At 35.7% G+C, this 12,491-nt stretch overlaps 1 protein-coding gene across 1 annotated transcript; it reads right to left on the bottom strand.

The window, feature by feature from the left end:
- Positions 1-290: 290 nt before the first annotated feature.
- Positions 291-589, bottom strand: LOC123596725 (40S ribosomal protein S27-like). Its single transcript, XM_045475078.1, has one exon. The coding sequence runs from the start codon at positions 587-589 to the stop codon at positions 347-349; it is 243 nt and encodes an 80-aa protein (XP_045331034.1). The 3' UTR covers positions 291-346.
- Positions 590-12,491: the final 11,902 nt, after the last annotated feature.

Genomic DNA, 12,491 nt, shown 5'->3' with positions numbered 1-12,491 from the left:
ATTGAATAAAATCCTTTATAAATCACAAATTTGGTTATAACATGATGAAAGTGTCATTTCTTCAAAAGACACAACAATTGCAAACACATATGCATCAAACACCAGAGCTCCTATATATCTGAGACGAACATTGGCACACGTTTAAGTGGAAACAGGAAGTTCTACAATAATGGTGGAAGACTCCTAATCCTTCTTTAAATAATGGAAAGAACAACTACAGGAGTTCGAAAAAGATAGGGAGGACATCAATGACATTATGAATAAGCTGGACCCAAAAGACATTTTTCTGTGTGTCCAAAATCTGTTTATTGGGATAGCTTCCCACCCATTTTGACTTAGGGTACTTCTAGTGCTGCTTCCATCTGAAGGACCATCCTTCTCTCAGCCTTCCTTTTCCTCCTGTAGGCTGGCAAAGGACAGTGGAGCAGCCCACACACAAAGCTACCATGTGTGCCTGGCTAAAGACGGTGGTGATTTTGCATTTCATGTCCATGAAGTAAGGGTTGGGGTTCCACACCAGGCATTTCTTCTTGTGTTTCCTCTTCTCGTCCTCTGGGGATGGGTGGAGGAGGTACTTCACAAGCGACATGTTCTTGTGGGGAGGTCATCACTGCCAGAAGTCCTGGACATAAAAGACATTTAGAGAACACTGCATGTGATGGCAGTGGATTAAACAGTTTTCTCAAATAACATGGAATATCCTGTATGATAGACCATACGTGTAGTCGCAAAACAATTCTTAATAATTTACAAACTTTGAAATAAAACCAAGTATCTTTCTAATCAAAATGGAATTAAATTAAAAATTGATAGCAGAAGGAAAAACTGAAGGTCTGAACAGATTTGGAAATTAAACAATATACCCTTAAACAATGGTTCTGAGAAGACATCATAAGGAATTTAGAAAATGAGAAAAATGAATATGAAAGCTCAATGTAATAAAACTTATGGGATGTAATGAAAATCAGTGCGGATAAGGGGCATGTATAGCTATGAGTGCTTGTATTAAAAGAGAACAAAGATATTGAAACCAACAACCTAAATGTTTATCTTAAGAAACTAGAAAATAAGAATGTACTATATCTGAGACTAGCAAAAAGAATACAAAATACTGATAGCAGAGATAACCAGAATAGAGATTAGAAATATAAATAAAACTAAGAGTTAGTTTTTCAGAAAGATTGACAAAATTAATAACCCATCAGCTGCACTAAAAAAGAAACAGAGAAGATTTAAATAAATTAAAAAATTGTCAGAATAATATGAACAACTGTATACTGAAAAACTAGAAAATCTAAATTAAACAGATACATTCTGGGCAAAGTGCAACCTATCAAGACTGAATCCTGAAGAAATAGAAAGTATGACACACCTAAAACTAGTAAGGAATTGAATCAGTAAGCAAAACCCCCAAATAATAAAAAGCTGAAAACCAGCAGTCATTACTGGTAAATTCTACCAAACATTAAAAAGAAAATAAACAGCAATATTCTTCAAATTCTTGCAAAAAAAAAAAAAAAAAAAAGAGGAAGAGGGAACACTTCCAAACTAACTCTATGAGGTCGGCATTTGCCTGATACTAAAGCAGGACAAAACACTATTAGAAAGTAGAACTATAGACCATTCTTTCTGATGCATATTGATGTAAAAATCCTGAAGTAAATACTAGTAAAGATAATCTAATAGAATTTAAAAGGGCCGTATACCACAACCTAATGTGATTCATTCTCATAATGCAAGGATGGTTCAACATATGAAAATCAATCGATGCAAAAATTACATTAACAAAATGAAGAATAAAATCACATGTGATTATCTCACTGATATAATATAAGCATCTGAAAAAAAAATTCAATAATCTTTCATGAAAAAAGCAGTAAAAAGAGCAGTTTTATATATATATATATATATATATATATATATATATATACATATCTATATATATACATATCTATATATATGTATACATATATAAAGGCACCACAATGTTTTAATAGTCATATATTAAAAGTTCACAGCTCATCTCAGACTCAATGATGCAAAACTGATAATGTTTCCTCTCTTAACAAAATAAGACAAAGATACTCACTTTCACAATTTTGAGTCAACATTTTCTAGCTAGAGAGTCCTAGCTAGAAAAAAAGGCAAGGAAAAAAAAAGTAAAAATTAATCCATGTTGGAAAAGAAGTAAAATTGTCTCCTTTCACAAATGGCATGATCTTATATGTAGAAAACACTAATTAGTGCACAAAATAATGTCAGATGTAATAAAAAGTGCAGTCAAGCTTGAAGATATAAAATCAGTACACAAAGACTAGTCATATTTCTGTATAATAACAATGTGCCACTTGAAAACTAATTAAGGAAACAATTACATTTAATATAGATCCATAAAGCATTAAATACTTAGAAATAAACTTAACCAAGGAGATGAAAAGTTATATGCAGAAAACTAAAAACATGTTGTTGGAATAAATTAAAGAAGATGCAAATTAATGGAAAAACATCCCATGTATATGGAATGGAAAACTTAATAGTGGTATGATGGCAATAGTATCCAATACAATCTCTGTCAAATACAATCCATATCAAAATCTCTATGATGTTTTCAATACAATCCCTATCGAAATTCCAAGATGTTTTTCCCCAGATGTGGAAAAATCCATTTCATCCAACAAGGGACACTGAATAGCCAAACTATCTTGAAAAAGAGAAACAAAGTTGGAGATCTCACTTTTTTTAACTTCAGAACTTATTACAAAGCTACAGTAATAAAAATAGTGTGGTATTGGCTTGGAGACAGGTGAGGTAGATGAGACCAGTGAAGTAGAATATAATCAGAAATAAATCTTCACATGGTCAAATGATTTTCAACAATGGTGCCAAAACCTTTCATTGAGAGAGGACAAAAAAAATGGTGTTGGGAAACTTGATGTCCACATGCAAAATAAATAAAGTTAGACCTTTCTCTTATACCATATGCAAATATGAATCCAAAATGGATCAAAGACCTAAGTGTAACACCTGAAACTATAAACTCAAAAAATCGCAGGGGAAAAGCTTCATGATATTGGATGTGGGAATGATTTACTGGATATGCCACTAAGCACCAGAAAAATGAAAATAGATGAACTGAATGACATAACATCTAAAACTTCTGTGCATCAAAGCACACATTCAACATAATTAAAAACAACCCATGAAATTTGCAAAATATTTGCAAATAATATATATAATAAGGGATTCATATCTAGAATATATAAAGAATTCCTCTGCTTTATCAACAAAAAAACAAACAAACCAAGTAAAAAAAAGGGGGGGCTATTTTTTAGATAGGGTATTTGGATACACTTTTCAACAAAAATACATACAAATGACCAAAAAATCACATGAAAATATGCTCAACATCATTAATTATTAGGAAAATATAAATCAAAACTACAGTCAGATAGCACCTTACACCTATTAGAATGGCTATTCTCAAGAAAGAAAAGAAGAAAGAACAGAAATGTTAGCAAGGATGTGGAGAAACTGGAACTCCTGTGTACTGTTGTTTTGGAAAAAAATAACAGTGTAGCCATCATGAAAAACAATGTGGTGGTTCCTCCAAATATTAAAAATAGAATCACCACGTGATTTAGCAATTCAACTTCTGGGCATATACCCAGAAGATTTGAGAGCAAGTGTCAAAGAGATATTTGTACGTTCATGTCTGTAGCAGGACTATTCACAACAGCCACAATGGGGAACCAGCTTAAATGACATCATCAGGTAAATAGAAAAACAAAACAAGGTATATACTTACAATGGAATGTTATTCTGCCTTAAAATGATGGGAACTTTGACACATGCTACAATATAGATGAAGTTTGAAGACATTGTGTTAAGTAAAATAAGTCAGTCACAAAAAGATGGAAAAAAAAAAAAAAAAGAAGACATTCTGTATGCTTGCCACGTGTATGAGGTACCTAGAGCAGCCGCATTTCCAGAGACAAAATGTGAAAGGGTTACTGCCGGAGATGAAAGAAATGGAGAGTGTGGGTTTAATGGATGTAGTGTTTCTACTTGGGACAATGAAAATTTTCTGAAAATAGATAGTGGTGATAAGTGCATTGTAAATGCACTTAATGCCAGTGAATTATTTTTTTAAATAGGATATTTTGAGAGACTTTATTTTATTTTTTAAGTTTATTCATTTCTTTTGAGAGAGAGACAGAGAGAGAGAGAGAGAGAGAGAGAGAGAGAGAGAATCCTAAGTAGGCTCCACACTGTTAGTGCAGAGCCGGAAGCAGGGTTTGATCTCAGGAGCCATGAGATCATGACCTGAGCTTAAGTCAAGAGTCAAATGCTTAACAGATTGAGCTACTGAGACACCCCAATACCAGTGAATTCTTAAAATGATACGAGGGTAAATTTTATTTTTTATATATAAATGAAGGAAGTAAAAGAAGGAAGGAAGGAAGGAAGGAAGGAAGGAAGGAAGGAAGGAAGGAAGGAAGGATGGAAGGAAGGAAGGAAGAGAGGAAGGGAAGGAAGGAGGCAGGCAGAGAAAAGAGAGAGGGAGGGAGAGTAGAGGGAGAGAAAAAGGAATACCTTGCTTGTATCCCAAGTAATCTTTAAATTATATAAAGTCTTTAAAAAGTAACAAACTTCCACAGCCTCATTTTCTGGTTTTAAAAATATCTCATTTTTGAGGCATCGGGGTATGGCTCAGTTGGTTAAGCATAGACTCTTCATTTTGGCTCAGTTCATGATCTCACAGTTCCTGAGATAGAGCCCTAAGTCGAGCCCTTGCTGACAGCGTGGAAACTGCTTGGGATCTTCTCTCTTCCTCTCTCTTTGCTTCTCCCACACTCATGTTCTCTGTCTCCCTCCCTCTCTCTCTCTCTCTCAAAATAAATAAAAAATACCTAATTTTTAAGTGTGTTTAAATCTTATACCAAATATCTAATTTATCCATCGTCACTCTAACAAACAAAATCAATTGTTTCAAGAAAACTTTGTGGGAACTTACAAATATAAAATAGCATAATATATATATATATATATATATATATATATATATATATCTGCGTTTTTAGGATTGTATGCAGCTTGATGCAGGTAACGTATTTCGTACTTTCTTCTGTCACTTGATGTAACAGTGCAGTTGATATAGCTACCATTATTTAGTTGTTTTCAATTTCATTTGATCTGGATTAATTCACTAAATACTAACTGGAATAAAAATAACCTAGAGAACCCAAACTACTAGAACCTTATCTGCTTCTAGGTTTTAATTTAATAACAGATTTTACTTAAAAAAATCTTCAGGAAGAGTCTAGACTCTACAGCTATGCGATCATTAAAAATTGAGGGTTTCCAGGGATGAACAGAAAAAGCACTTGGATATTCCAATATTCCCAGGACTAGTGCTATGGTAATACTGTGGGTGTCATTGAAACTATACAGAAAGAAATTATATGTATATATGTATGTATATATGTATGCATGTATACATACATACATATATACATACATATATAGTTAGTTAGTTAGTTAGTCTTCCAAAACTCAAAAGCACTGAACCAAATGGGAACCTAAAATAAGTGGAATAATATTGTAGCCTCCAAACAGCAGATTTACCAAAGTCAACAGGAATCTCTATGGGGTAACTGTGGTGAATAATTTGCCAGCAGCACTCAGAGCCATTAAATGTATCAAATGTGTGGATGGCTTCTTAAAGTTATTGTTTATTTTAATTAAGGCACAACTGCCCAAATTTTGATTGAAGCAAACTCATTTGTAATATTTGCATCTTATTCCTGGAATATTTTAGCTTTCTATTGTCACTGTTTACATGAAATGCACTGTAATATAAATGACTTTCATAAAAGTTGCCAACTTCCAACCACCTGCTGTGTGCTGATAGCAGTAGCAACAATTCTGCTGTGGCAAAGCGATATTCAGTTGCAATATCTACTGTTGGATCCACAAATCGTTCTCTTAGGTTATGTGGTTTGTTTGAATAAGATCATATTTACCAATCCTCTGCTCTCTTTCAGTCTTCCTGGTATTACCTCCTTTGGTTGATTCTGCCAAGGTATGGGCAAGCAGAAAGGTGACCCTGGTTGGAACCCTCATTGCCCTGCACTTCACAGGGGAACAGCCACTGAAAAGTGTAAGGTTTGCAGAGTTCCAGGAAACAGAACCAAGGAAAGAAAGTTCAGTGTAATATGGAAATGACCTGCTGTCACTTCAGCCATTTCTGTGCTATTGGGGCAGCGATGTCTCATTGCAGTGCTTGGAGTTGTACCAGCGCTGATAGACTAGGGCACCCAAAAGAAAGGGCTTAAGAGTCCCCACAGTAAATCTGGTGCAAGGAAGTACTAGCGTGGATAACAGATATTTTCTCTATATACTAGGACATATTGCTATGACGCAAACATTTTGACACAAATTTTTCATTGGTAACCAGATGGCAACAGTTAAATTCCATATGCCCAGAGGGACCCAGGGCATACATGGTTTAAAGAATCCATGAATATGTGCCTAGATGTATGTGGGTGGTCGTTGGGGACTGTGGGCAAATGGGCAGCACTGCCCTGTTTCCAAGACACGGCCACCGCCAGCTATTGCCCATGGCTGCCATGTTATAGTAGGAGCCTGCATTTCAGGTTATCTGGTGTTTATGATTTCTTCTCATGCATCATCAACTACTTTACAGTTTAAATACAATATTCCAAACTCCCAAGCCAGAGAGGGCAAGGCAACCTGGTGAGGCAGCTGGAGATCTATCTTTGCGGGCACAAAGCACAATAGACGACAGGTGATGTATATGCTGGACTGGAGGGGGTGGGGCTACAAATATTAAAAAAAAAAAAACAGCAAATACTGCTTTTTCATTCCTTGAAATGACATTGGGCACTTTGTTAAATGTTTATCTATTTATTTATGAGAAGAAGAGAGTGCAGGCACACGTGCATGAGTGGGGGGAGGGGCAGAAAGAGAGAAAGAATATCAAGCAGGCTCCACGCCTTCAGCATGGAGCCCAGAGCAGGACTGGATCTCAGGAGCCACGAGATCATGACTTGAGCCAATATCAAGTCCTATGCTTAACCAACTGAGCCACTCAGGCATTCCTTATACTGTGTGCTTTTGATCTCCACATTATCACATTGCATGTTTGTTTTTTTAGTCCACAACACAATCTTGACACAAGTGATGGCTCTTTTTTATTATTTTTTTCATTCTTTTTAATTAATTAATTTATTTTTTCTTTCTTCTTCTTGAAGTATAAACTTAATTTGGATCCTACAAACTGACCCGCTTTTGGTTTCTTCTACTCCTATTATCTGTCCTGCTCAGTCTGCGTTAGATCTCCTCCTTCAAAGTTCAGTCTTGTCTGCCATGTTTTTGCTCTCACTCAAGTCCGATAGTCTCAAATATCATCTACATGCCCATTATCCCAGCCGTATATCTCCCTTCACCAATTATACCCCAAATGCTAAGATGTTAATCTCTTACCTACTCAGCAATTCTATTGGTTATCTCCAATGATCATCTCCAACTTAACATTTCAAAACCAAACTTTTAATGTTTACCCTAAGTTAGTCTACTCTCGTCTTCACTTTACTAAATGGTACCACTATACACACACATACATACACATTGGACATGCATGTGCACACACTCACACACACACATGCAGACACACATACACACACACTCAGATACTTGTCTGTATTCTCCCTCTAGAAGACAATCTACATGCATGCAGGCAGCTGTGTGAAGCCACACCCCTCAACAGGATCTCAAACCAAGTTACTCCCGTCTCATCTTTCTATCCCACTGCTTTTCTTCACTGCTCAAAAGTCAGCTTGGCTTCACCCTTATTGATGTATACTATCTCCATTCAGAGAAAAATTACTATTTATTTGTTCCTACACTAAATATATTTCCATCATTGAATGCCAAATTTCATTGCATTTCTCTTTTCCTATCCCTTCCAATATGGCATGCTGGCACAAGGCCTGGCCCATTTCAGTCAATCAGTAATTTTTTTTGAATGAATAATTTTGCAGATAGGAGGCTAAAACATCTGCTGATAACATTAGCAAACACAAGAAGCACAGAGGTAAGTCGCATGACAGCTCTGATGGATGGAGATTGCTACCTGAATGTCTGTGCATAGGGCAGAGCAAACTCAATAAGAACAAAGGCAAGAACAGATTTATGGAGTCTCATTGGCCTGGTACCATAAAGCAAACACAGGCAAGGCAGACCTTTCTATTCCTGCACTTGTAACCCCTCTGGAGTCTCACAGCAGAGAAGATCAGTCTTTGAGACAAGTGCCCCTTGCAAACACCAGACTACTGAAAACACTTTGGTATTAATTATACCTCCCCGAAAATGCAACACAAAGCATATGCCTGAGTGAGGCCTCTCCACATCAATGCTTCAAAATTAACAAAGGAACATCAATGTAGTGTGGTAGAAAAAGCATGGGCTTTGACCTGTAAACTGGGGCCTGAAATGCCAGTACAACTAAATCCTAGTTGTAGAACTTGAAAAAGTTGGTGAAAAATCTCTATATTCCAGTTCCCTTTTTATGAAGAGAAGGATAATGATAATTACCAATAGGTTCGCTATGAACATTCACTAAAATTGTGCATGTAAATAGCCTATTATGAAGATAGTACTACACAGTTTAACAAATTAAACCAGAATTTACTGCTCAATATGGATCATAATCATTATCGTGTGGATGCTTGCCAGGCTTGGCTCCTCCCACAGATGGAACATCCATTAACACGGCATGACAGTTTGCTCACAAAGACTTGATATTTTCTGAACACCTATTATGTGCAAGGTGCATGATCCAGGATGTGAGGCAAATAAGGAGAAGCTCAGCCACAACTTTTAAAAGTCCCAGGTATCTGTGAACAACACACATACAGACATATACATAAATATGTCATAAACGATAACATTTATTTTCTAATTATTGACTGTGCCATATAAGATGGAGACTATATTTATATATCATAAAATTAACAATATAATTCATTTTATTAATAATTGCTCTGAACCTGCATCATAACAGGTAACATGCTAACATCTGAGGATGCATAAGTCATAGCCATTGGTCTGAAGGAACTGATTAAATTTCCTCATTCAAGTTGGCAGCATGAAAATACAATCTTTACTTGTGTTTCAGGATCCCATTATGATAAAGAACCATACAAGAAAAGAATTATCTGTGACAGCATAGGCTGTGTGGTCAATTGATTAATGACACCCTCTACCCCAAATCAATGATGTTCACATTCTAATCCTTGGAACCTGTGGATATGTTACCCTAAACAGCAGAAGTGACTTTGCCGATGTGATTAACGTAAGGACATTGAGATGGGGAGACTGTCCTGAATTACTAATGTGGACCCAGTGGAATCACGAGTCCTTAGAAGGAGGCAACCATGTCAGACAGGGATGACAACATACTGTCTGACAACATACAGGGATGAAACAGTGGTCAGAGAGAAAGTTGAAGATGCTATGATTCTGGGTTTGAAGGCGAAGGGACCGTGCTCCAAGCAGTGCACACAGCCTGGAATGGCTTCAAGAGACGAAAATGTGGACTGTCCTCTAGAACTTTCAGGAAGAACATGGTTCCGCCAACACCTCAACTTTAGCCCTCTGAAAGCCATTTCAGATTCCTGATTTTTAAAATCATAAGATAATGGATTTGTGTATGTAATTCACTAAGTTTGCTGTGTGTGTAATTCACTAAGTTTGTTCACTAAATTTACTGTAGCAGCAATAAGCAACTAATGTAGATATATATAGGGCTCTTCAGTGAATTAGATACTTTATGATATTAAAATGTTAAAAGTAATTGGAAACACACTAACGGGTGACATAGTGAGGAAAGTTCCAATGCAATTTATCACCTGGTGGGAGTCAGAGTTGGTTTCAGAGGAAGCAAGAGTGGGGCCATAATGAAAAGTAACCTAAAGCTATGAAGGCAATTCAAAGACAATGGACTCAACAGTGAAGAAGATAAGTTATTAAATAGAAGTTGTTCCCCAAAACTTCTTTCACAACAACCAAGTATCACCATGGAACATGAAAACAATCCAAAGATAACAAAAAGTAAGGGAGAATAATTGATTCTCAAGGAAGCAGAGACAACTGAATGAGCATAAACAAAGAAACCACAAACACACACACACATGAATAACTTCACTGATATTTCAGAGGGCTTTGAAAAATGCTTGCTTCTACTGAATGAGAAAAATCAGAAAATTTAAAGAAAGGAGTCTGGATGAGTATACATATGTGGGAAGATCAATTACTTGTAGATAAAGTTGGGGGAAAACTATGAAGTTAAAAAAAGGTAAAAATGACAGAAATTTTGGAACAATTAAAATATAAGTAAATAATCTAGCTCTTAACATCCTTCTACAGAAAGTTCCATAAACGTCCCAAAAATAAAAGAAAAGAAGAGAAGGAGAAGAAGAAAATATCAAGCAAACATTTCCCAGCGATGGAGAGAAACATGAGGCTTCTTATGGAGAAATCTTAGTAAGTACCAAATAGGATAATTATAAAAGAACTTCTACCTACACGAAGATTAAACAGAAGATTCTACAAATGTTCAGAGAAATCAGAAGTAAGAAAGAAAGAGAAAGAGACAGAGAGAAGGTAAAGGGGAGAGGGAAAGACGGGAGGGAGGAAGGAAGAAAGTTTTAACAATTGATGTTAAATTCCTCCTTAACGATCTTGAATGCCAGAAATAAAATAGCCTTCAACATTCTTGAGGGAAATATTTTGAATGTACTATCCCAATACCATGATAAAATATTAGTTAACTTTGGTAAGGCAAAAATATAGTCATATTCAGACTTGAAAGTATTCACAAAGTGTATTTTTATGCACATTTTCTAAAGAAATTTAAAACAAAACAAAAATCAACAAAATAGTGCCAAAACCGAGAAAAAGGTAGACTTCCATGGAAAATGAAGGGTAGAACTTATCCAAAAATCCATCCGGAGAGAGGGCAGAATGAAAACTAATCGGTGGGCTTAGAAAACAGAAGGTCCACAGGAGATCAGGAGATCACTGAGTGATAAGAAAATCTCCAATAAGAATGAACTAAGTGGAATTCAGATATATAAGAAGCTAGATTATCTGTAATGATACAGTAACAGTGACATAATTTCTCTCTAACAAAATTTGATTAAAAAAATAGAAGAAACTTTAGAAAAACTCCAGAAAAACTCCTGAACTTACATGAAATGGACAATCTGACCATAAAACTAACTATATCAGTCTACAGAGGGAGAAGACAAGAGTTAACTATGGTCACAGAATAGACTGAAAGTTTCACTCTAAAGACATAGTTGACAGAATTTAGAAAGATGTAGCGGAGGAGAAAAATATAATAGTGTTTATATTCCTATTGCATTGGCAAGTAGTGATCAAAAGATACACCTCAAAGATCTAAAATATCTGTTAAGGTGGTGTTGAAGGGCAACATAAATGAACTAAATATCCATTCTTTTATTGTATATCCAGAAGTATTATATCAGTTTGATGAATTAAAAAATAATTGTATATGTTTATGTAGAATTATACCAGTGACCTTGAGTTAAAGATCAAAAATGGTAAAATGTGGTGGCTTCTGAGGAGACACAGGGTTGGGGAGAGAGGGATCCTCTAAGTTTCTCCCCTTTCTGTGAAACATGCTATTAAAACATCCAAACATGCATTCGGATACATTAAACTGATAAGAATTATTCCCACTATGGTTTCAAATAATGATTTTCAAATCATTGATGTCATGGGCTCATTTTCCTGGTGCTCTACCCAATATTAATTCTTCCCTTACTTCATGCTGATGAATACCTAACTGTCTCTCCACTTACCGCCTATACCCAGTTAAAAAAGAACCCCAAAAACCAATTAAACAAATGATATTAGCTGGTGCTGGGTGAGGAGACATGAACAAGTCGTATTTGGGTCAGGGGCTGGGACTTCTGTGAATATGTCACATTTGCAAATCACCATCTATTTATTTATTTTTCCTGCTAGGAAATACTATGGGCAAGTAGAAATAAAAGACTGTTCTTATGAAAGAAGGTAATTTCTAGTAGAAAGCCACATGCAAAACAACAAAAAAATCACTGAGCAGAGGGGAGCCTGGGTGGCTCGGTAGATTAAGCAGTTAAGCATCTGGCTCTTGATTTCTGCTCAGGTTATGATCTCCCCACTGACAACATGGAGCTTGCTTGGGATTCTTTCTCTTTTTAACTTTTCTTCTTTTCTAATATAAGCAATTGGAGACATATTTTCCCTTAAATATTGATTTACCTGCCAGTTTTATTTTTCTACCAAACCCTTCTGAGCCATTATCTCAATACCTCTATTTCATTCAAGCCTAAACAATCCCTAATTTTCTTCTGGTATCTTTAAATTTGCCTATTCTGAACATTTCATATAAATTGAAT

The sequence above is a fragment of the Leopardus geoffroyi genome, chromosome C1, assembly GCF_018350155.1.
Source record: "Leopardus geoffroyi isolate Oge1 chromosome C1, O.geoffroyi_Oge1_pat1.0, whole genome shotgun sequence".
Taxonomy (NCBI): Eukaryota; Metazoa; Chordata; class Mammalia; order Carnivora; family Felidae; genus Leopardus; species Leopardus geoffroyi.
This window is presented reverse-complemented; position numbering and strand designations above follow the sequence as displayed.